The sequence below is a fragment of the Wasmannia auropunctata genome, unplaced genomic scaffold, assembly GCF_000956235.1.
Source record: "Wasmannia auropunctata unplaced genomic scaffold, wasmannia.A_1.0 LD336106.1, whole genome shotgun sequence".
NCBI lineage: Eukaryota > Metazoa > Arthropoda > Insecta > Hymenoptera > Formicidae > Wasmannia > Wasmannia auropunctata.
In genome coordinates, this window is record NW_012026784.1 from 8,051,514 (window position 1) to 8,075,279 (window position 23,766).

The 23,766-nt window shown below is 33.6% G+C and overlaps 1 protein-coding gene across 3 annotated transcripts in view; it reads right to left on the reverse strand.

Moving 5' to 3' along the window:
• LOC105455820 (BAI1-associated protein 3) overlaps window positions 1-23,766 on the reverse strand; it is a 78,774-nt gene that overhangs the window by 16,155 nt on the left and 38,853 nt on the right. For all 3 annotated transcript variants that reach the window (XM_011699463.1, XM_011699456.1, XM_011699449.1), the window contains exons 4-7: window positions 3,941-4,112; window positions 1,431-1,598; window positions 1,230-1,296; window positions 640-829 (exon numbers count right to left, since the gene is read on the reverse strand). In XM_011699463.1, coding sequence (XP_011697765.1) covers window positions 640-829; window positions 1,230-1,296; window positions 1,431-1,598; window positions 3,941-4,112 — 597 coding nt within the window. The remainder of the gene's footprint in view (window positions 1-639; window positions 830-1,229; window positions 1,297-1,430; window positions 1,599-3,940; window positions 4,113-23,766) is intronic.

The following is a 23,766-nucleotide window of genomic DNA, read 5'->3' on the forward strand; positions in this document are numbered from 1 at the left end:
CAAAGCATGGTATGAAAATAGAATGAATAATATTTTGAACAAAGCATGGTATGAAAATAGAATGAATAATAAAAACCTTCCGCTAGCGATTTACCGCATTGTGACATTAATTTTATGTATTAGTCTTAAGCATCGTTTTTTATCGTATCGCTGATAACAATACACATGGTACAATTTTTTATAATAAACGACGTTTTGAAGAGAACAGAACACAATCATCAATCACGTTATTAATAATAGATAATGATTTTTCAGGGTAGAAAATAGTTTGAATCCAAGGGAAAAGTTCAATTCTACATCTACAATATTGGCATACTCCCTAAGAGAAATAAAAAAATAAAACTTCCATAGCCGTGAGCAGTTGTTTTATTTAGTTAGCAGTTATTTTATTAATTAACACAATATCTATTACCAGACTAGACTAGAAAAGATAATTAAATTAAATTAAATCTGCTAGATGTCCTAAACTAAAGGCGCGATAAGATTTGCTCACATCGTCTCGCATCCCTAATTATAATAATTGATTGTCAAAACAAAAAACTACGAAAATTCTACAATATTTTTTTACAAAACGTTTGCTTGTATTATTTAGCACGAGAATTTACTTAATCATTTCTTCCGCATTTTCTCATAACTTACCTGTGATGCTTTCGAAGTTTCTCATGATGGGAGTTCTCGATCTCGCCGCCATCAGAAAGAGCGCGCATTGCTTGCCTCGGGGATGCTGGGGGTGTATGTGGCGAATGCGCCGTTAAATTCGTTTGTGGACTCAATGGTGCACCTGCGTTGCCGGGCTGTATTCCCAGCATGCAGTAAGGATCGCTGAAACCTAAAGAACACGACAATACTCTTTCAATAAAAAGAGTTTCATGTTTAGTACGTGATTTATTTATTTTTGATAATATTTTAATCACAAATTTTCTGGCAAATACATGGTAGGAATTTTTTCGCAATAACAACATCGACAGGCAATGTTTACTGCAGCGTTTAAATTTTTTTCAAGATTAAATATTTTCTAGTGTAACTATAACAAAGTTTTAGCCGAGTTAAAATTTTGTTGAGCTAAAGTTTTAACTACTCTTTTTAAAGCTAACCGTGAAATATGGTTTTGTTATTTATTTACAGCCGGGAAGCTTAATTTTGCGGGGAAGTTAGTGCTTTCACTTATCAGCGCTTGTAACTCGAAAGGTAATCGCAGCTTGGAACACGACCGAATTGACTGAACTTACCATTGACGTCCTTTGCCTCGAGTCCGTCGGCTTCGATCACCACCACGCTTAGCACAACAATGGGTGGCTGCGACAGTAAATAAGTATCATTTCATTTAATTTTTACCGCGGCACAAGTAACGGTACTTTGATGACACATTTTTCGCAGAGGAGCGAAACGATATCGCAGTGTTTGAGAGGAAAGCTAATCAGCGGATATACCTTTTCTTCCGAGGCAATATTGAGATATCGTCGATGCTGGTCCTGTGGGACTCCGAAGGCTTCCTGGGCATATCGATACAAATCCTCCTTGTAGTGCGCGTATTGTCCTGTACTGGCGCCCACAGTGTTTGCAATCGTGTAAAGAACTTCTATGTACAATTGCTCCATCTAGAAAATACGTCCCAATTTTTTAATAATATTTAGCAGCTAGAAAATAAGCTGCTTTGTGTAATTGATATTTTTATGTTAGACAAGAGGGCAATATATTTAAATCTATATACATTTTAAATTCTCCACAATAATTTTGCAGATTTTTCTACAATACAGAATAATTGTTATTAAAATTATTGTATTACATACTTTACATATATTCTATTTTATACTTTATTACAAATTATTTTATTAAATATTTGACAATTAATGCCAACATAAATATATATTGTATTGATTTGAATTATAATTAATCATCAAAATAAGATTGTTCTCAATCTTTAGTAATAGGAACATTGAGTAATAAAGAATATAATCATATTATTAAAATTGTTACTGCAGTAAAGTTATTTCGTTGCACAATTGCAATTATTAGAAGTAATTTATTCAGCGAAATTATCAAACATAATGTTAAACTATCAAAATGCTAGGAGTTCTTCCGGAAATATATGGGAAATTCTGTTACAAGACGATTAAGTTAAAGATTTCCTTTGTCTGGCTAAACGGTCGTGTTTCTTTGCTCCTTCTTGCAGGAATTTAAAGCAATATGATATTCATTATATGAAGAAGAGTACAAACTCATTTTACAGAAGGTAGGATATATTATAAATCCAAGAGGCGTCGCGCTTGTAACAGCTAATATCATGCCATTTAATTCGAGCGCGAAAACACACACACATACTGTTAATTATTATTTAATTAAGATGGTACAAAATTAATAAGTATAAAAAATTTTAGTAAATTTTAATGAATTTATAGAGAAACTTTGGAAAACGTGTTTGTTCATAAAAATATCATTTTATATATTTTTTTAAATATATATATTCACATTTCTTCATATTAATTTATATTTAGAGAAGCAAAAAAAGTTATAAATAATTCTTGCAAGAAAGCTCAATGATGTTGATGGCAGACTCTCTATTTCACGTTATTTTTCGATGTTGCGCGGAATATTCCTCCGTTTTGCCTTATTTAATAAAGCGACGACATCGGCTTTTCGCCAATTAATCTCCTTCGAAACATGCATAGCAATTTTTACGCTACGTCGAAGATTAAAAAGAGTCGGGAGCGGCAGGAATATTGTATTCAAGGAGAATGGAAGAGAAGGGTGCGGTAAAATAATGGGCAGAGCTTGACATGAGAACTTCGTTGAAACAACGAAGCCCACGGGTTCTCGTGAAAACGCTATTTACTTAAAAGTGTTTTTCCGCTTGGATATTTATTTTAGGAGAGCTCGCAAGACGACAGTGCGAAAAATTGTGCTGATATCTGGGGAGATCTACAGCTAGAGAAATACATGTATATATTTCACGAAAGATAGGAGGATACATGAGTTTACGAAGGCTGAATCCGTAACCTATCACAAATCCGGAGACATATAGATCTATAAATTCACATAGAGATCCATAGATCCGTTACATTTACAAATATGTATGATATCTAGAATTTATTTGAATTTATATATCTCCTTTTAAAGTGCGACAAAGATACAAGTTCCCATGTGGCATTTATAAATAGCGTCTTTATTAAAGTGAAAAAATTTTCATATTTAACATTACGTCTTGCATTTAATATTACGTCTCTGCATAAATTTAAATTTAAATTAACAAGTACATTTCTTTGCAAATATATGCGACTATAAATGTTATTTAGATAACGTATTTTCTATATAAATTTCATTGCAGGTCGTAGCTTACGCGGTAAGCAATGACTATAGTAAGCAACGACAAAGGAATTACAGGGCGATCGGATTTAAAATCGGAGCTACGGAGATTTGAAATCGGAACATCGAGCTGGAAATACGAGCATTATTCATCTGCGCATTACAGTTGGCGAATCGAAACGACGACGACGTATTCTCATTACGGGTTTTCTACCTGTTCGATCGGCGAACAAGCGCGCCCGTCTGACCCGCGCGGCTCGACAGACTTTATCTACTTAGAATAATACTTCAAACGGAACGGACGTAACTACTCGTCCGCATGCAAAGCCCGCTGCAACCAGGATGACGTGCGTTAAATGTAACGGCGTTGGGTCGCACGCGATTCGGTCGTAGCGCGAAAAATGTGAAATGAAAAACTTGCATCGCCACTCGTTTAACAAAAACTGTAAAAATTTTGTCAGAATTTGTTATAAAATAATAAATACAGCGCGGAGCAAATAAAAAAAATCATAGTTTACTGAATTTAACATGAGAAACAGATTGAAAAATTCAGTCAAAATTTTTATAATAAAAAATAAAAAATTGTGTATACACTATGTAGAGAATAAATAAAAATTGTTGCAAGATGGAACAATACCTCTTTTTTGCTAAGCCGATACGGTTGCGAAGTCAAACTCGAATCTCTGGACGGCGGTGGCGGTTCCTTCGCTCTTGCTTCCACTTCCTGAAGGACAACGAGTCTCCGATTCTCCTGTTTCCAGGATAACGCGGTGAAACTTTCAAAAAAGGATCCATCTGTTTCTTGAACACTGTAATCAATAGATGATTAAATTAAGCAATGTCAATTTTATTTTTGTATCGTGCTGCGTATAAAAATAAATAAGTGTTTTTTATAACAAACGGAGAAATTGTGTAGAAAATCCATAGATACATAAATACATAAATACTCAATCATGTGTAACAAATATAATATTATATACATACTTTAAAAGTACATATTGTAATTAATAACGTGTTTCCTACATAAATTTATTACCTATTGCGATGCATGTTTGTATATGAACAGATATTTTAATGGTAGATAAATCAGACTATAAACTTTATGTTAATTACAACAAATATTAGTAGATGTTAATAAAGCAAACGCATGCATTCGCACACTCGCTGAAATTGATTAAAAACGTTAAAACTTGTTTCTAAGCAGATTCAGATATTTATGGCAATTGTATTCACGTATGTTGTGTCTTTGAACACTTCAGTATAAACAAATTAAGAGAATACAGAAACAAAAATTTCACAATATTAATGCACACTGCGCGATTTGCATTCGTAAATAAATTCGTATTTCCGTACTTCGTGCCCTAGCTTATTAGCCCGGCGATTTTTTCACCGTCGCGTGTACACCCAGTTTCGCAATCTCGCGAAACTATCGATCGCTATCGATGCTCTCTCTCTCTCACTCTCCCCCCCCTCTCCCTCTCTTTGCGTTGGAATTTTAACATGAAATGTGCATGTCGAGTATAAAATAAGCCAGCAAGTAAGTTTTTGAATACCAAATTCGATGTTCTATACAATCATTTTTTTTGTGATTGTCTGTTTGTCGTATAAATAATATTTATATTTTTTAATATTTTATCTTTTATGAATTTGTATACATATATCAGCGATAATTTTATAAGTATTAACACATCGATATAATATTTCAGTCAAACGTTAGGTAGAAAAATAGTGTAATAATTTTTTATTTTATTTTATGTTATTTTCACTGCTTGCAAGTCATGTCTCTCGCCTGTACCGAGAAATAGCTTTTTCTCGTTAACGCGAGCTCGATTATTGGAATCAGGATGGTCGAGCAGCCACGAAAACACGACACTAACGGAGAGAGGTTGTTAAGCAACGTGATGGCGCAAACCCATAATTGTTCCAAGATGATAGGGATCTTGGGTTGCCTTGATAGGTATCGCAGGAACATTCTGCGCAACAGTCGCTCGAATTAAACTCGCGGCACACACGGAGTGTGCTTTGCTGTTGACTTCCTCGCACGCTGTCATGCGAGATGTAGAGCAGAGAGCAAACAAGATTTCTGCAGGCAACAAATTTGTTAAACTTGAAACAAATTTATATAATACAATCGTTGGAAGTAGAAACGTTTCAACACATTACAAATTTTACTTTGACAATTTTTATATTTTCTTCATAAAAAATTTTATAGACTTCGTTCTTAATTTTTTCACACTAAAAAAATTTAACTTAATTCAACCGTACTAAAGAAAGTTCGTTGCGCGTTGTAGAAATATATCGAATGAAAAATTGTTGCGAAATCTTTATTGCCATCTGTAAGATAGCATGCGAGAAAGCCAGCAATGAAAAACGCTTCGTGCATAAAGAACAGCTCAGAACGTGAACTGTGCGACATTTACATAATGCACGGCATTGATGCTTCCCTTTTACGGCTTGCATAATTCGTGAATTGACGTATTAATAACTCAAGTGACTTTAGTATTTTACATTTTAATGATGTCTTTATGATCCAAAAGCGACGACATTATGGATCGATTCTCTCGTTAATTTAATTTTTAATTAAGTAAGTGATTCCGCGGTGCATTTAGATGACTCGCTTTGCGGCTTAATTACGATGTGAAAAAGTGTGCAATTTTATTTCCATTTCTGTAATTATTACATCCGAGACAGAATTACGTAACTCGCACATGCGAGCGAAGCGTAGTAATTCGATTACTACTGTCGGTTCTACGGCAAATATTTCTCTCAGAAGTCACACGTGCGTATAATCTCAATCGAAAAGCAAACGTATGCATCGATAAATATGATCTACCCAATTCCGACTAATTGATTCCGATTAATTGAAAACAACCACGTGCGATTTCTCAAAATTTTATATTTATGCAATATATTAAAACTCCTTTATTCATAATAATAATATTATTTAGCTTAAAATGAAATTTAAAAAAATGTTTCAGTTTTGTATTTTTTAATTATATAAATAAATTTGTAATCTCTCTCTCTCTATTTATATTGCTTTTTTAGTAACTATTTTTTTTAGTAACTATTAAATAAACAGTTATAATTTTTATAAATAACTTTTCAACTAAATTTCTAAACAGTGAATATACGTATATTAAAGCATAGTCTGTTCGGTATTAAGTGATAATCTCATATTTCACCGTTTTCCTTTCGTTTCCAATATCCGATAATTCTAATTGACATCTTGACGCGGTCTGACAACTATCAATCTCTCAATTGGAGCGGGGTATATATATCTTATAACGTAATTGATACACGTATAATTATTCATCTCTCCAATTTCGATTAATATAGATTGCCGTGTGATTAATATTCTGTTTGTTTTACATAAAATTTGTGTTACTTGCAATCTTTGCAAATATCTTTATTTTTGGGTAAAATTTCTCTTACTGTCAGAAATATAAGGTCATGGTAAAGTGGCGGGTGCGGGTGGCTAAATCGAGGGCGCAAAGGTATGTCGCCGGGAAGAGACAATATGTCGGCGGGGACAATAATGCCGTCAACGTGGCTTTTTTACAAGGGACCGGGTAAACGGGCGTGAAAAGAGTTGTTCGAAGAGGAAAAAAAAATGCTGCGGAGGAACACAACAAGCCGTGGGCATCCTCGTAATGGAAACCGAAAGCGCACCGACGACATTCTTCTCATCGTCATTCTAACGTCGAGAGCATGTTCGCCACGCTGTGAATTGTAATTTGATCAGCGTCGACTTCCATCGGACCTTCAGCACTCAACTTTCAAAGACCCGTTTTATAAATTACGATCCTTCAATTAAGGAAGAAAACGCAAGCAATTTTCCTAATTTTCTATTATTACATTTGTCTGAACCTCTATTTATTTATTGTTAAGCTTTATATTTTTTGTTTTCCTATTTATTTCTAGAAAAATTAAAATAATCTATACTCTATTAATATTTCTTTCGTTATCGTATCTATATAACTGCAGGTTGTATTAATTGTTGTTTACTTTTTCAGTTTTCTTCGCGTTTGAAAAAATTATCTGAATTGCCAGAGCCTTTTATCTAATAGATGATAAAGAACTTAGCTGTTCTTGTCATGTCTTCTTTTTTCTTTGTCGTCAAAATAAATTTACGTTAGAAATCGTGCGGTAATTAAACTTTACGTGTCTCACGATATTTCCAAGATTGTACTCGATTATGGACTCATTACTTATTTAATTGTTATTTAATGACTTCTCTTCGTTGCTTATTGCAAAATTATGCTAGTCCTTTGTCGTTTTCTTGAGATCAACTACGTGGCGATAAGAAAGCTGAAACTGAAGCGATAAAAGTCTTAACAACAAACTGAATGGTATATTTAAAATAAAAGAGATTGCACAAATATTTCTGTATTTTATCAGTGCTATATTATGGAAGAAAATAAAATAGTCAAAACTTAATTCGATTAATTATATATATTATGTTAGATAATCTTATAAACAATTTATAATTTTGCAAAACTGTAGAATAAAAAAAATTTTTTTTAAATACAAGCTATTAAGTTAATATGCTTTATAATTAATCAGAGTATTGAATACAATATGAGAAATTAATATAATTAATTAAATACTCAATATAGGTAGATTATACATTTTCTTTTTAACAAGCATTAAATATTGCAGAAAGCATAATATAATATTATATAAAACACATATTTAAGTAAGTGTACTTTCTAGGTGTACTTTTTCATATCGTTGATAAATACATATTAAATAATATAATATAATGTTATATTATATTATTATATATAATATAATATAATATAATATAATAATACAATATAATAAATAATATAATATATTATATTATATATATAATAAATAATATAATATAATATTATATTATGTTATTTAATATGTATTTATATTTATATAATAGGTATTTATCAATGATATGAAAAAGTACACTTAGGAAGTATACTTATTAAAATATGTACATTAAATGAAAGCATTAATTTTGAAGCTGTATTCTCTTTCATCTTAGCACCTCTATTATACTAAATCAGGATTTTCTTAATGAATCCTCAAAGGCATGGCGTTATTTTTACTTGATATCATAAGGCGTTGAAATAGTCCGCTTAGGAAAAATCTTCTATCCCCCGAGACTCATCTCTTAAGAGAGCGTGAATATTTCACCCCCCTCCTCTCTCTCTCTCTCTCTCTCTCTCTCTCTCTCTCTCTCTCTCTCTCTGTAGGAATTCTTTTAAAGTCTCGTACAACGTTCAAACAAAATACGTTGTCCTTGGATATTTTTATTTTTTGGCCCCTTTTTATTCACATCTCAGGATTCGCGCGTGAGTGAATTGTAAGCGTATACTGCTTTCTTTTATGGAAACTAAAATTTTTAAAGTTATTTGATGGAATCTGACCTCTCGATTAAAATACGTCATCAATGTATCTCTGAGATCAGTTCTAATTTCACTCTTGTCTCTTCGAATTTTTGTTAATGTTAGAAAACTCCACCCATTAAAAACGGTGACTGCAAATAATTGGAATCCATCGCGAAGTCGAGTAGACAATATTATTCTTTTGAATGAAAAATAGCTGGTTATTCATTCCGTTTCCTTTCATCAAGAATTCGCATAGCAGTAGAATTTATGTTGGAACACAGTTGCAAAATTTTCAAACTTTGTCACGCGTTTTACAAATTTATAGATTTTTCGTTTTACAAATTTGAAAGATTTCAAAGATTAAAGATTTTGTTATTTAGCATAGATATTTATTAAGATAATTCTAAATAAAAATAATCATTAATTGGAATTATTAATTAGAACAAAAAAGATTAGAGAAATTAATTTTCCTTGCAGCTCTTAAATGTTAATATCTTCCATCTGCGTGCGATGATACTTAGTATCCAGAGATACGGCGGATTAGACATGCTCAAGGCGTACAATCTCTCACACTTCTAATGCAATCTTGACCTTGTGCAGAGTCGGATCCAGCGACGAGAGAGGAAATAAGTGGGCACATGTCCTCGTTATAGTGGACGGTCAGCCCCGATATCGTATTTCAGGAGCGCGCCACCTCTCGTCCAGAGCTTGTTAAGCGCGCCCCACTGCGCTAATTTATACAAAGCAGTAGGGCCGTATATTCCGACGGATACGGTATTAATAAACGGCCCTTGCGTATCTCGAGAGGCCATCGGGGGCGGTTTTAAGCCCCCTGACGTGCATGTGTGCCTTTCGCCACGGATGACGTTCCCCGATATCGTGGGTGGCTCGGAAACCGGATTTAATCCTGGCTCTCTGTCTCTTTTGTCCTTCAAATTAGCTCTCTCAGTTCGATCGTTGTGAAAGTGTTTTTAATGATACTCCAGACCGATACTAGCAGGTTGGGCGCAAACATTAAGAATTAATTTTCAGTTTCAGCAAATTAACTTTAATTTTCAATCTACTTCAGGATAGAGTTCCATCAGAATATCTAGAAAGTAGAACGAAAGGATGAAAAGAGCTGATGATCACCGCAATAAAGGTGATTGTATACGAAACAAGCGCTTGTAATCTGCGTGTATTCGCTGCGTCATTTTTATTTTTATTCTTTTTTACAAGAAGCGTAATTTTCACCTCTCTCTCTCTCTCGTACAAAGTAATAAATAAACATGGACGAATAAAATGAGTAGAAAAGTGAACCGGTGGAGGAACGGAATGCTTCGCAGATCTTTTGTTAAGCAATTAGCAACCTGTGGGGGAGATGAATGAATTATTAGCAAACAATTTTCATAAACGCCTACGTCTGCTGTGAATTCTGTTAAGATAATTATTTCGCCGTTACGGCGCAATTCCATTCCTGCAATCTTTCTCGCGGATTATCGAAAAAATAAACAAAAAATATCATGCTACGTCTGAACATATCGCATTATTCGACGAGTTAATATGGATCGTTTCGAAATAATGAAACAGACATTGGATTATTCTCTCGCGCGTGGACGGTAAAAAAAAAGCATGCAGAAAAGTTGCACAAGGCAACTAGAAATAATAACTGGAACGTGCGAATTCTTGATTTCTGCTTGATTGTTTATGCAAATATTTGCATTTTGCGAGCAAAATATGAAATAAATTCACCTCTGTACAAAGCATTTACCGCGCTGTATTTTATATAAAGTGTTTTACGTTTTGAAATACATATTAATATGTCACGTTCAAGATGCTTACAATATTTGTTTTATTGTACATATTCATATTTACAGTACTAGTAAAGAAATGTTTAATATATATAAGTTAATGTATTAGCCGGAAGTTTTTTCAAACAAATGTGTCAGATGCATATCCTAATCATAAGTGTCTACAAAAAAATTCTCTCTTTTCATCGGGATATGTTTTCAGGATCAAATCTATGGTAGCGACAAACAACCAGTATTACTGATATTCCGTTTCTTTGAACATAGTGCTCTTCCTTTAATCCAAAGTCTTTTATAAAATCTAAGGCGCAGATCGTTATCGAGATATTCATGAAAGAGCCTCTCTCTCGAGAAAAAAAAACATATGGTATGAATAAGATTAAAAGCTGCAACTGCATCGTTTGCACTTTATCCTCTCTCGAAGGATTCAACTATTTGACGATTCAACTTATTTCAAGATTAGAACTATGTAAATTACATAGAAAACATTGAATTTTTCATTTCAACATTGTCGTTGAAATTTTTGGAAGATTTTTTATAGTTTATGTACAATATACTTTTTAATTTTAATGGTAATATTATTGCTATTAATTTCATAAAATAAAAATATTAGATATATAATTACATAAAAACAACATACCAGATATGGAAGTATTAGATATTAGTATTGGACATAAAAAGGCAATTTATTAGAACTAAATGAGACAACTTTTCTTTGACAAGATAGAAGGAAGTTAAAAGAAAAAACTTCGACTGTGATTGACCCTCTCTCCCACTAATGCGCTTTATCGCGCATCTCCGCGAGCAACGCTGCGGGGCTTTCCTGAATTCTGCTAATAAAACTACCCGACGGGGCATCTTTTCTACTTCTGTCAAAGAGAAAATCTTCGATACCGCGTCCTTTTTGTCCTCGAAACGTGTCTTACGCGCTTCCTTAATTCGGTCGCCTCTTCGCTTATTTTTATCGCGCCCTCTCGATTGATCGATCTATAATATTCGCCCTTGTATACATATGTCCGCACTTCCTCTTCGTGCGAGTCCCAATTTTCTACCCTTCGTTCGGCCTTGGGAGGAAAAAAAAAGAAGAGAAATTTCACGCAACCGCGACTACAAGCTTACCCTCGTCGAGATATTAAAAGTATCTTCGAGGGACCTCGATCGTTCTACCTGAACAACTTCTGGGAATCGAGGCAAGCTGTCGCGACGAAACTTTGCACGCGGCCTTTTATCGAGCCCTAACTACCTAGCTTGCCGGAGGAATAGAAGTCTCATTCCGAAATCGAAATAAACTTTTCTTAATAAGGCAATAAAAATAAAATTTATTTTCTCACGAATATAAAGTTTTATCAACGAGGATCTAACGATTGAGATAACACGGGTGATTCCACTTATTCCAGAAAATTATTTAGGAACATTCAAACCATCGCAAGTGTTGGAAGATCATTTGTAATAAGGCTACTTTGTATTCTTTTTTCATGAGTAAAAATAAAGATTTTAAAATTATAAAATGCAAGTATAAATAAAATTAAAGATCTCTGTTAAAATAGATCTAATTTAAGAACATATGGTTTTAAGAAATTTATAATTTATAGCGTAAATGTAAGAACATACTGTTGCAACGAATTGATTTGCAGACATCAGAATATTTTTTGAAGTCATACAAACGCTAAATCGACGATTTGCAATAAAACCACAAATTGTGCGCTTCAGAGAACCTATTTTTATATGAATATCTCGTTACAAGAGAATCTTTTTTTACGATCGAACAACGACCTTTCTTCAAGAGAAATCTCCATGAATCGCGTAATCTATACCGCCAATGGAGGATCTCTTTTTGGCAGGATTTTATCCCAAAAATGGAAATTCACCAGAGGTAACACACGAGGGTACAGGAGGTCGAAGGGTCACGTTGCTCGGACATTGCCTTCACACAGGTCCTTTTATCTCGGTGACCGAACGTGCTGCAATATTTCTTAGGACCGTCCTCGTCCACGTACTATTACCTCCATTAGAGTAGCTACATTCTCGTTTCCATTCCCGCGGAGTGGACCGCCGGCAGTCGACATCGATCAGGGCACTGTGTGTATCACGTCGATGAACAATGACGACGACATGCGGCATCGTCATCGCGTTATATCGGCGCCGGCCATTCGCACCCCCGCGGTGAAAGCCATACGATCGACTCTACTAATGTAACTTCTCGCTCGTCATTTGCGTTATTCGTGAGAATGAAATATCGCGTTTGTATCTTTACACGCAAGTTTGATAGTCTAAGTTAGCCTCTCTGTATATAAAGTAAATATAATTATAATATAAATACAATTAAACATATAATAAAAATATTTGCATATATAATAACATTTTCTTAATTCTTTCAAAAATCGTTAGCATCTAAATATAATTAAACGTATTCACTGAATAACTTTCTAATTAAAATTTATTCAAATATAAAAATAGACGCTTTAAAATATATCATAGATATATAATTAAAATTATTTAATTTATAATATAAAGAATTAAGAAAGACAAACAGGAAAAAGAAAACGTATATATAAAAAATTCTTTTATTCTAACGGAAAAATTATAAATAAGATTTGTATAAGATTATTACAAATATTAAAAAAAAATAGAAAAGTATTTATGTAATCGTAAAATTATAATCATAAAAAAGGCTTGTATAAGATTATTACAAATATTATTTAAAAAAAATAGAAAAATATTTATATAATCATAATTTACTTTAAAGCTATTTTAATTTCTATGTTTTATTTTGATATACTCAATTTTTTAAAATATAATAGTGAAGCGATTGTTCCTTTTTTGATAACTTATAAACGGATATATAAAATACATGACTATTATATAGTCTAGCAATGCTTTTGTAACGTAGATTCGTGAAGCGCGAAAAAGTTATGCTTCGCTGCTCGATGATTTAAATTTTAAAAAATTCTCGCTATTACGTCCTGTACATTGTAGGATTTTGCGAAATGGCTTCGCGTAAGCAACTGACTATCTTTTATTGGCGTACTATAGGGACGGTCTATGCTACTTTTGCCGACAAAAGATGCGGTCATAAAAGGAACCGTACTAGAACGCTGTCAGCGTGCATGGTCCGCTTCGATCGCGTTTTATTTCTATCGCACCCGGTCTCTACTTTTATCTTACAATCTCTACTACGGATAGCGCAATGCAATGGCGCGGCACATAGAGATAACATTAAATGTTCTCGTTGCAAGATATTGATAAAGTAACGTGAAAAAGGAAAGATTAAAGAATGACCGATTTTTTTTAATGGTAAAAAAATCACTCATTATCTTTCCACTTATTCCAATATATTTCAACTAAAAAATACTATTAACTATTAAAAAGCAATTTTGCGCTTATATTTTATTATTTTACTTTTTCAAAAATACAATATTCTAATTTTAATTAAAATATGTGCCGTGAATTTATATTTACTTATATTATCCAGTTCGACAATTAAAGCATATTAATTAATTGCGGCATTTTTTAAATAAATTTTATGTCGTACACAACATGTGTACGACATAAAATTTTATTTTTAGTTTCTTTGCATAAGCTGATTTTCATATATGTATATTTCATATATATTCAGTGTATCCATATATAAAAATATAAAGTAAATATATAAAAAAAAAATATATATATATATGTATATGTATTAATATATATTTGTTCAATAATTAAAATTAGAAATTACTTAATTTCGTTAAAATTTTACTAAAATCATATATATCAAATAAATTTACATTCTATAAAAAAAAAGGAGAAAATCATGGTTCAAAAACGGCTGTTGCGACGGCCACGGAGACCTCAGGGATCAAAACTGTGTAAAGCCTCTTGGAGAAAGACTCCACGTGTAACGCAACGAGCGTGAAGCAGGACGCTGTAAAGTATCATACAGGCAGATACGCTGCTCTTTTCTCTCCGATATTTTCCCAGCACGGTATACGCCGGCCACTTTTATGCTCTACCACGGACACAAGCGCGACACTTGTTGACTCTCTTTTACACGGGGTCGCTCTAAGTGCTTACACAGTCTTATACTCGTACTACTCCGATCAAGTAATGCAAGCTAGTAGCGTAGCGACAAGAATTACGTTGCAATTGTAATTCTGATTATAAATAAAGTAATATAAATGCGATTATTAGTATAACCAATATAGCTGTAGTTTAATTATCGAAACCAGTTTTTACAAGAAATTCTTAAAATCTCAAATGTTGAGTCGTATTCTCCTAAGGATTTAAAATTTGTCATCATTATTATTAATGACGCAACAACCTAGATCCCTCAGTTCCTCGAAGGTTTTCTAGCATTTTATTTTTTTGCGTGTACAGGTTACTAACCCTTCTGGGGATAATAGCTGCGTACATTTGTAGTATGCACCTTCTTATAATAGAACAGACATATATACGGGACCTGTAGTTCAATGCCTTGTTCCAAATAGCCTAGAGTTTTAAAATTACAGCGTACAAATATATCATGATGTACGATGCTCAGTTTTTTGATAAATATCTTAAATATAGTCCTTTTTTTTAGATCTCTGATTCATAAGACTTTTCTCTTCGGATTATTTTAGTATTACAAAAAACATTCTAGATGAAATATTACACTAATTGTAAGCTTATTAGAGTTTGCATTCTTTTCGTTAGTAATTAACTGTGAAAATTCTATAAGTGTAAAGAAAATTTAATTAAAATTTAGTTAAAGTTTAATTCAACTGAGAATATTTGTTCACGGGCATTATTCCCAATTTTAATCACAATTAGAGTTACAATCTCCTTGTATCGTCGAAATACTTTTTTTTTGTTGCTCTTACCTTTCATCGAAAGATCATCGAGGACGGCGAGTCTCGACATCTCATAATCTTAATTGCCTGGTGGGGAAATTAGCGCGGAATAAAATTAGTATCTCCGCTAATGCTCTTTGAGAAACTCGACTCACTCAGTTAAGATTCCTGCCGCGAAGATGAGATCGACTGAACTCGCCCTCGGAATGGTTCGTTCAAAGAGGGGTTCGGACGTTTTGCGAAGCTTTATTCGCGGTAAATATTTTATGACGATCGTTGAAAAGTAATGTTTGCATTATGCCGCTCGTAATAATCCTTGATATATACAGTCTGTAATTTTCCTGCCGAATACATCTCGTGGGCCGACATTAATTCTCTATAAAAAATGGAGCATGTCGTTTAATGTGCCTCGCCACAGTTGCTGATGACAGGATAAATTAAGAATATCCCATTTATATAAATATTTATGCGAAATCGTGTATCAAATTTCCGTGGCGTGAATTAAAAATGATTAATTTATATTAAAAAATGCAGCCTAACACGTTTATTTATAATTCTAAAAAGAAGTGAAAATTAATTCACACTCAAAATTATGATAAATACGTTTTTACCATGTTAAAGTAAGCCTTACATTAAATCGACAAAATAATTTAACGTTTTAGGTCTTTAATATTTAATTTGTTGTAATCTCTTTTTTTTCCAATAGTCATATTATCATAAAGCTTTGAAATAATAGTGATGATTCCATATATTTAATAAAGCAAAGATATTTTCGTTCTAATAGGCGAAAAATCTTTCTATTGGTCAAATGTAATTGTTATTGAGTATTCTGTGTAAACACGTACGTCTAAGGAGAATTTGACTCATCGTAACGATCTGTAAATAGTGGTGGCCATCCATTATGTTGCACTTAGGACCGTCGCAACGCTCCTTGACAATCTCGAGCACCCTTCATTGGCACGTTGCTGGCAACGTAGTTTCCAACACTAATCGCCAACAACAGCTTCGTCTCTGAAGAGCCTTTTAACAATAGCAGCTTGACAGCTCTCGGACCATCGTTACAAAAAGTGTTTGAATGAAAAGTATTTGAAAATGTTATTATAGTGACACACTTTAATGTCAAATATTACAAAAACTTGTAGCTTTTCTAGTATATTTTTGAAGTCATGGGCTCGCATCGCGTCAGATTGTAGCTCAGAAATAATAAGCTGAAGGAACAAGATAAATAGGAAATCGATAAGCATCGAGATTCGCTGATTCCACTGCATCGTTTTCGCATGCGTCGCGCGAATCTCACTCGTCGAATGAAGTCAACACCCGGAAATCCGCGGCTCAACTTCGGAAATGCATTTCCTGCGAATGCGTTATGCATCTCGAAATATTGTACAACGCAGTTTTCACAACTCTATGGAGCTAAAGACAATATTCGCTGATCTCCCCGTTGAGTATTGTGCTTTTGGAGATCGGATGTGAGGATCGCGTCGCAATAAATAAGCCATTTGCATTTGAGGCGAAAGATATCTACGAAAGAGACCTTTGAAAAATTTTGTAAAGAATTTTGTGGAAAACACTTTATGAGACACATCTTATAAAATTTATAATTTTACAAGTTTATGATTGTGCAACTGAACGTATGAAAGAAAAATTAATTATAAAGTATTAAACAAGTTTTTGCGCGTGTAGCGTGTGTATTAATTATTTTAAAAATAAATTTACTAATCAAAACATCTTTTCAATTACTACGTATTAATACGTATATTATTAAGTAATTCGACTACTTATTTATTAATGTAAATAAATTTTTTGACGAAATGGCTCGGAAATGCCGTATAATGGCGCTTTCCTTTTAAAAAACTGAGATATCCATCTCAATTTCATCATAAATATATAAGCGTGTAAGTATCCTACTGAAATAACCTACATATATTTGCTGGAAAGACTGTCTAGGAAAATAACAAAGTTACAGAACTCATCTTGTTTTCGAGAACCGTAATACTCTGTTTCATGGACAAAATGGATTTTCGTACCGGAATGTTTTTTGCTAGAATTACTGTAACTCTACGAGCGTTCTTTGTCTACGTAATGCAGGAGATCGTCATATGGGGCGATAAACCCGCGATGAAAGTATGGTGGTCAACTTGGAAATCTTTTCATAAAATTTTTTTATGCGACACCGTTGACGACCGTGCCAGGAAGTTAATTCGTCATTTCACGATGGCTATTTTCGGTCGTCGCCGTGCGCCCTGTTACGGAGCATTTCCAGGCGTTTTCCACTTTTACGAACGCCCGCTGGCTATTTGCCGTTTTACTTCCCCTTTGTAATTTCCATTGCGACTCCGCCGAGACTCTGCCTCTTTCTATTTACCTTGTCCCGTAGTTATATGACGCGAGTTAAAGAGTGACGTTCATATAAACGAATATCGATCGGATATTGTGGTGCAGAAAATAAGCGGCGAGTCCATTAAGAGCTTTGACGCGCGTTAGCATGTGTAGTAGCTTTCTCTCGTAATAGTTCAAGGTTTTTTCAATGCCGATAGTCAATGATTTGAAAATTGCAATAGTTTAAAGATTTTTAGCGTGAGAAACTCGGCGACTAAATAGAGCCGAAACATTTATTGTAAGTCACGAGGATGCAAAAATATAAAGATATAATTCAGGAATATTTAATTAAAACTTTAAATATTTGTGAAATCTATCAAGTAATTAAATTAAGGAATTTAAAAATATCATAATTAAAAAACGGAAAATATAAAGATATAAAATAAAGATCTAAAAAGCTGAGATGTTTAAGTAAATAAAAGTAGATTTAATATTTTAAATATTTAATAAACTTTCAACCAAATTAAATCCAATATTTCTATACGATATCCGATGTTTTATATGAGAAAAAGCCTCACGGTTTTTCTCGGATGTTTAGTAGTACCTACGTTGCGTTGGTACAGTTGCTAGACAATGAGGGAAGGTGCTAAAACTTTTAATACGTATGGGAACACGCTCCATCCATATCTATCTTCACCTTTCTCGGGCTTTCGGCGATTTACGAGCAGCTCTTCGAATAATTATGGCCGCAACATCGACACAATATTTCTTCGACTTGTCGTAAATCCTCATTAGTAACAAAATTTATAACACTAAACTTGCAACGTAGTTTTCTTTCGAAACTGTTTCAAGTTAGTCTACTTTAACTCATAAAAAACTGTTAGCAATGTCTGAATCTGATTGTAAGTTAACTTATTATTTACTAATAAAAATATGTTTTTATTTAGTTTTCTAAGTTTTTTATTTATCTTTAATCGCTTTTTTCTATTTTTGTTTATTTATTTAACTAAACAATTATGTAAATTTAAATTAATATTTCTTTTATTTTTTTTATTTTCTTATCTTTTTAAATTTTATAGTACTTAAAACTTTTACAAAAATTATATTTTTAGCTAGTTTAAAAAATTTGTTATAAAATTATTTACGAGGACAAATAAAAATACTTAATAAAGTTTATTTAAAAAAATAGAATTTGATGTGTAACCAATTGTATTTGTGAGCAACAGTATTATCATTATAATGACGTGATAAACTGTATAACCTATTTTAAAGGTTTTTACTGCAAGTTTGAAAAAGTGACCGACTACGAATTGGCGATGATATATCGCGTTTGAATTCGCACCACGTCGTGGCCCTAATTGCAAATTAAGAAAGCACCTATATATATTGCTTTGGCGGTTCGCCAGCTTCAAGATACTAAAGCGCTTGAAAATTTGTACGATCGCGACGAAAGCCATTGGGTATAGCGATAAACGATGTAGTGAATTCAATAAAGATTCTCTTGAGAATTCTATCCAATTGCTTCGGAGTACAATACAATACCAGTACGAATTGACTCGCGCCGCCAATTCGGACAATGCGTCACCAAGAGCAATACGGTTCCTAACATGTCAAAACTGAAATAGCAGGAAACCGGACGGCAAAACGAAGTTAGGGAAATGCGGTCATGCGAGACTCGATGTTTCTACATGATAAAATGTGACATTTTATTCCGAAGCGTACACAAGAGAAGAATACGTAAGAACATTCCTCAATAGATGCCCCTTTGTGGCGTTTACGTTTGCTCTCGTTCCTAGAATATGTTATTATGCTCGAGATATATTTGCCGAATTCTCCCGGAATATGTATCGCGTTGAACGTTTTCCATAACAAGAAGGGAAACAAGAAACTTCCTCGCTATGAGCATCGTGCCGCACGAGGCTAATAAAGCGGTGATGTGCGTCACGTTATCAATATTGATATCAGAAAGATATAACAGACAATTTATGGATGAGATCCTTGACGTATCACGATTTGCTCGTTGTATAACATTTAATTAATTGGACAGTGTTTACATATTGTCGAAAATTAGTTTCAACGCGCGGTAATTTGCCATAAATGTTCTCTGTATTGATTTAAGAATAAAAAGCACTGAACGGCCTTTCCTGTTATTATAAGAACGGAATGCATGTCGACCACTTCAATATGCGCATTTTGTGTTGAAAATAAAATTATATGAATTTTATTTTGAACATTTTTCAGAAGAAAATTCTATGTGCTGTTTTAAAAAAATTCTTCGAGGATCGAAAAGAAATAATATGTGTATATTAAACGATAATTAATACGCAAATGATTAATTGGCACGTCTAACGTAACATATCAATTGAAATGTCAGGTTATCAAACAGTTGATGCAAGAAATTGTCGATTGAGCGAGAGGCACATTGTATCAGCCTACGTACACCTGTGTTCTCGAACGAATCGATAGACGCACACTCGGGCACAATTAGATAAAGCTCGATCTCTAGTAGAGGTGTTTACAAGCTTGTTTACGATCGAGTAGCGGATAGAAAAACGACAAGTACAGGCTTACGTCTGTAAAAAAACACTAACGCGGTTCGATGCTTTTGTAAATTTACAATCTTTGTTCTTCCTTCAAAATCTAATCGTTTTATTGAAAACTCTCTGATCGGCAAAATCAGAGACGACTCAATTAAATCTTGCTTAGAACAAATTTTTGCTGCTAATGTCTTTTTTATGTAATAAAAGCATGATAAAATTAAAAAAAGTTTAAATTATTAATCCATTTTCAATATTAAAAAAAAATTATATAACTTTTATTATATCTATTTAATTTTTAAAAAATGTAGGTATTGTTTAAAAAATTTCTGACAAATTAGAATCTTTTTTTAAAGATAAATTGCTCATTTGTTCATTTTTTACATTATAATCAAAGAAAGTAAAAATTTATTTATTACAGTTTTAGGAATTTTCCGCAGCAGAAAATAATAAGCAGTTAAATAATTACTATGGAAAAAAGATATTTTTGTATAAGTATTTCAAATATCAATAATTCTTGTAAAATGAGTAAATATTAGTAGTCTGAATCCTAATAAGAAGTTTGAAAGTTAAAATCTTTCTTTCAGTTCAGAACACTTCCATTTGATTTTTACATCAATTCAGGCTCTGCAAAAAAAAACTTAATAAGGACTTTATTTTCCATGACCTCCTTTGAGAAACATGTCCTTCTTAAGAAAATGTCACGAGTTGTCATAGCAAAGAATAACACTCTATGCAATAATAAGTAGATTTATTTATCCCTGAGCGTACATTCGCTTTGTAAGCTATCACAATAATATGAGCGTTGTGGAGGAAACTATTCCGACTCGCGCAGCATCCTCCGTTACGCTTGAATTCGCTTAAACTTATTTGTTTTTTTTTTTCGTTGTTTGCTCGGATATTTTCAAGTATGCGAATACTCCGATGAATTTAGTTCTACTGCAAATTTTAGAAACTAAGAGCTACCAAATAATACTTTCAGTTGAAAGGGTAAACCACAAATATTCTGGGATTCAAGATGAATTTAAATATTCAGCAAAATGCATATGAATCTAGTTAAGATATATACAGCTTTAACTCAACAATAGGAGATTCAAAATATTATAATTCAAGTATTTAAAAACACAAAGTAAGAATTCTATAATTCATGAAACTCATTTTACAAATATAAATTTTATGAATCGTACAAATAAAATAACACCGATAAAATTATCATAATTATTCAATTTCCATATTGAAATATAATAAAATTTGAAATTGCCCTATAGATTTATGTTAGAAATATATTCTTGTTTAAAATTCAGTTTTATCGTCAGGAATAAGAATGCCTTTAATATACGTAATATACATTTTAATGAAATTCCAGTATTCAAATTTTGCTTACCGATATGAGACACAGATGCAATAAATGTCAGATATAAACTTAATATAACAGGATAAGGAGCCAACTGTCTGGAGAAAGTAAAATTAATGAAGTGAGGAATATATGAATATGTCCTTGCAGCATGGAATACTTCCTGCATGTAAAATGAGATACGGTCGCTCGCCCAATAATCTCGCTAAGACACGATTTAAATCCTTGTTAAAGAAAGATTAAATGCACGATACTGACACTGGCATGTATTTCCCGTACATCGTGCGTTGTGATGTACGCCTCGTACCATGTTTCGATGAAAGTTTCGCAAGTAAGCGCGAAACGCGACAATGTTATGTCACCAAAACAGGACTGGTGTTGTCCTTCATTACGAAGTAATGAACTTTCCATTGTTTATTTCCTTCCTTCATGCGGGCACCTCGTCAACATCGTCAACGTTGATTAAGTTACACCTGCTGTGTCTAACTTCATTTGCCAGTCTCGAGTGAGATGTCTCGCCGGGGGAGACGTCGTCATTTTATCTAAGGCGACGGGCGATTCCCCGTTAGAATAATCCGGAGGAGCAACTAGCAAGTAATTGAGCTAGCATAGCGTTGCCTTTTTTCGCGTACACGAGACTCATCGTTTCAGTATACATTGATTATTACGTGTTAATATTTAAGCTAAAAATTTCATCTCTCTCTTCAAATAGGTATAAACTTTTAAAAATGAATCAGATACTTCTCTTACAGTCTGTATAGAAAATACGATTAAGAAAATTGGAGCGTTATTCTTTCGACATCTCTGTCGTTTCTGTAATTGACGGGAAATAACAGCGTTGGAAATGAGCACAAAAAGGAAGTCGCAGATGCGAATGGATCCTTCTTCATCTCTTCCCGGAAGTAGGTCAGTCCGAGGTCTTCGTTCTGTCTCTTTGTCAAAGCGTGCCCCGGTTAAGATTCGCTACTTGTAGGTACGTTTAAGATATCCCAAAGGGAAGATGTCCCTCCTGTTACGGACGGACATATCATCTAGCACTTCGTGACGGCTTCCCGCCTCATCGGGGCATGAGGTTTTGCGGAAATTCGGTTGTTGTTGCAACGGAAGAACGGTGATTCGCTGCATCGAGAGATTACATTAATAAATGTTTCGTTCTGTTAATACTCTGTTAATTTTTTGATGAGGTAACTCATGGTTACTTTTGGCAACTCATTAAATAAAACTGACTATAAATTTCGTTTCACAGATGTTCTTTCTTGTTCAATACCACATAATCAGATGAGATTTATCTATTATTCAGGTTTTATTATTTAGGAATCAGGATCATAACTCAAATACTTATTTTTTTTACTTAAAAATCATACTAGCTGTTAACGTACGCTAATTTTTATGTGCTTTTATCTCGTATCGAACGTACAAATGTACGATATTATCGGTTTTCTGTTCTTGCGGCACGCGGCGGTACAATCTGGAAACCATTTATTGATGTGAGAACGTCTCGTCATCGAGCAGGATGAACGGCTTTGGAATTCGATGAACGGCGAGCAGCTTTTGTTGATCTAAAGTCAGGTTTCGTGGAATCACGGGTCTGGAGGACGCTTGTACAAAGGATGTCATGCAGGAAGGATAGCAGCCTTTGATTACGGTGGCTTCTACCGATTCCACGAGCGAATTGAGGTCACCGTACGGCTAGATCTCGATATGTCCCTGCCCTTTGATGGAAGGGTTCTCGGATTCGGGACAAACGACAGATTCTTTTCATCAGCCGCTTTGAAAATTGCTGAAAAATTTTTTATACATGTTGAGAACGATTATTTCCACGTTGATGCGCCCGCTCGAAAATATTTATCGAAGCGGACAAATCGAATTTTCCTCCTAAACTCACCCCTTGGCGAGACTTATAGTTCTGCGCATTCGTGAAATGCATTCGATTATTCATCGTGCAAACGGGCGAGATAATTAATATGCGTAACCTCGTAAAAAAAAGATGGGAGATATTCGTATGAATTAAATTCGGAGCAATGAGAATCGAACTACGATAGCGCACAAAGCTTTGACAGAAAAAAGGACTATTTGAAAACTAAATGAAATCGGAAAAATGTCCCGGAACGTTTCACGAGGGTCTTGGCCTGTCACAGTATTTTATGCGAGCATATGAGTTTTAATTACGCAGATAGCTTTTATTGCTACAACAACGATATCGAACAACGATGCCAATCTTACTTTGTGTATAGCATATCAATAATCCTATAACATATTGAACGCGCATGTTGAAGAAAAGCACGAATA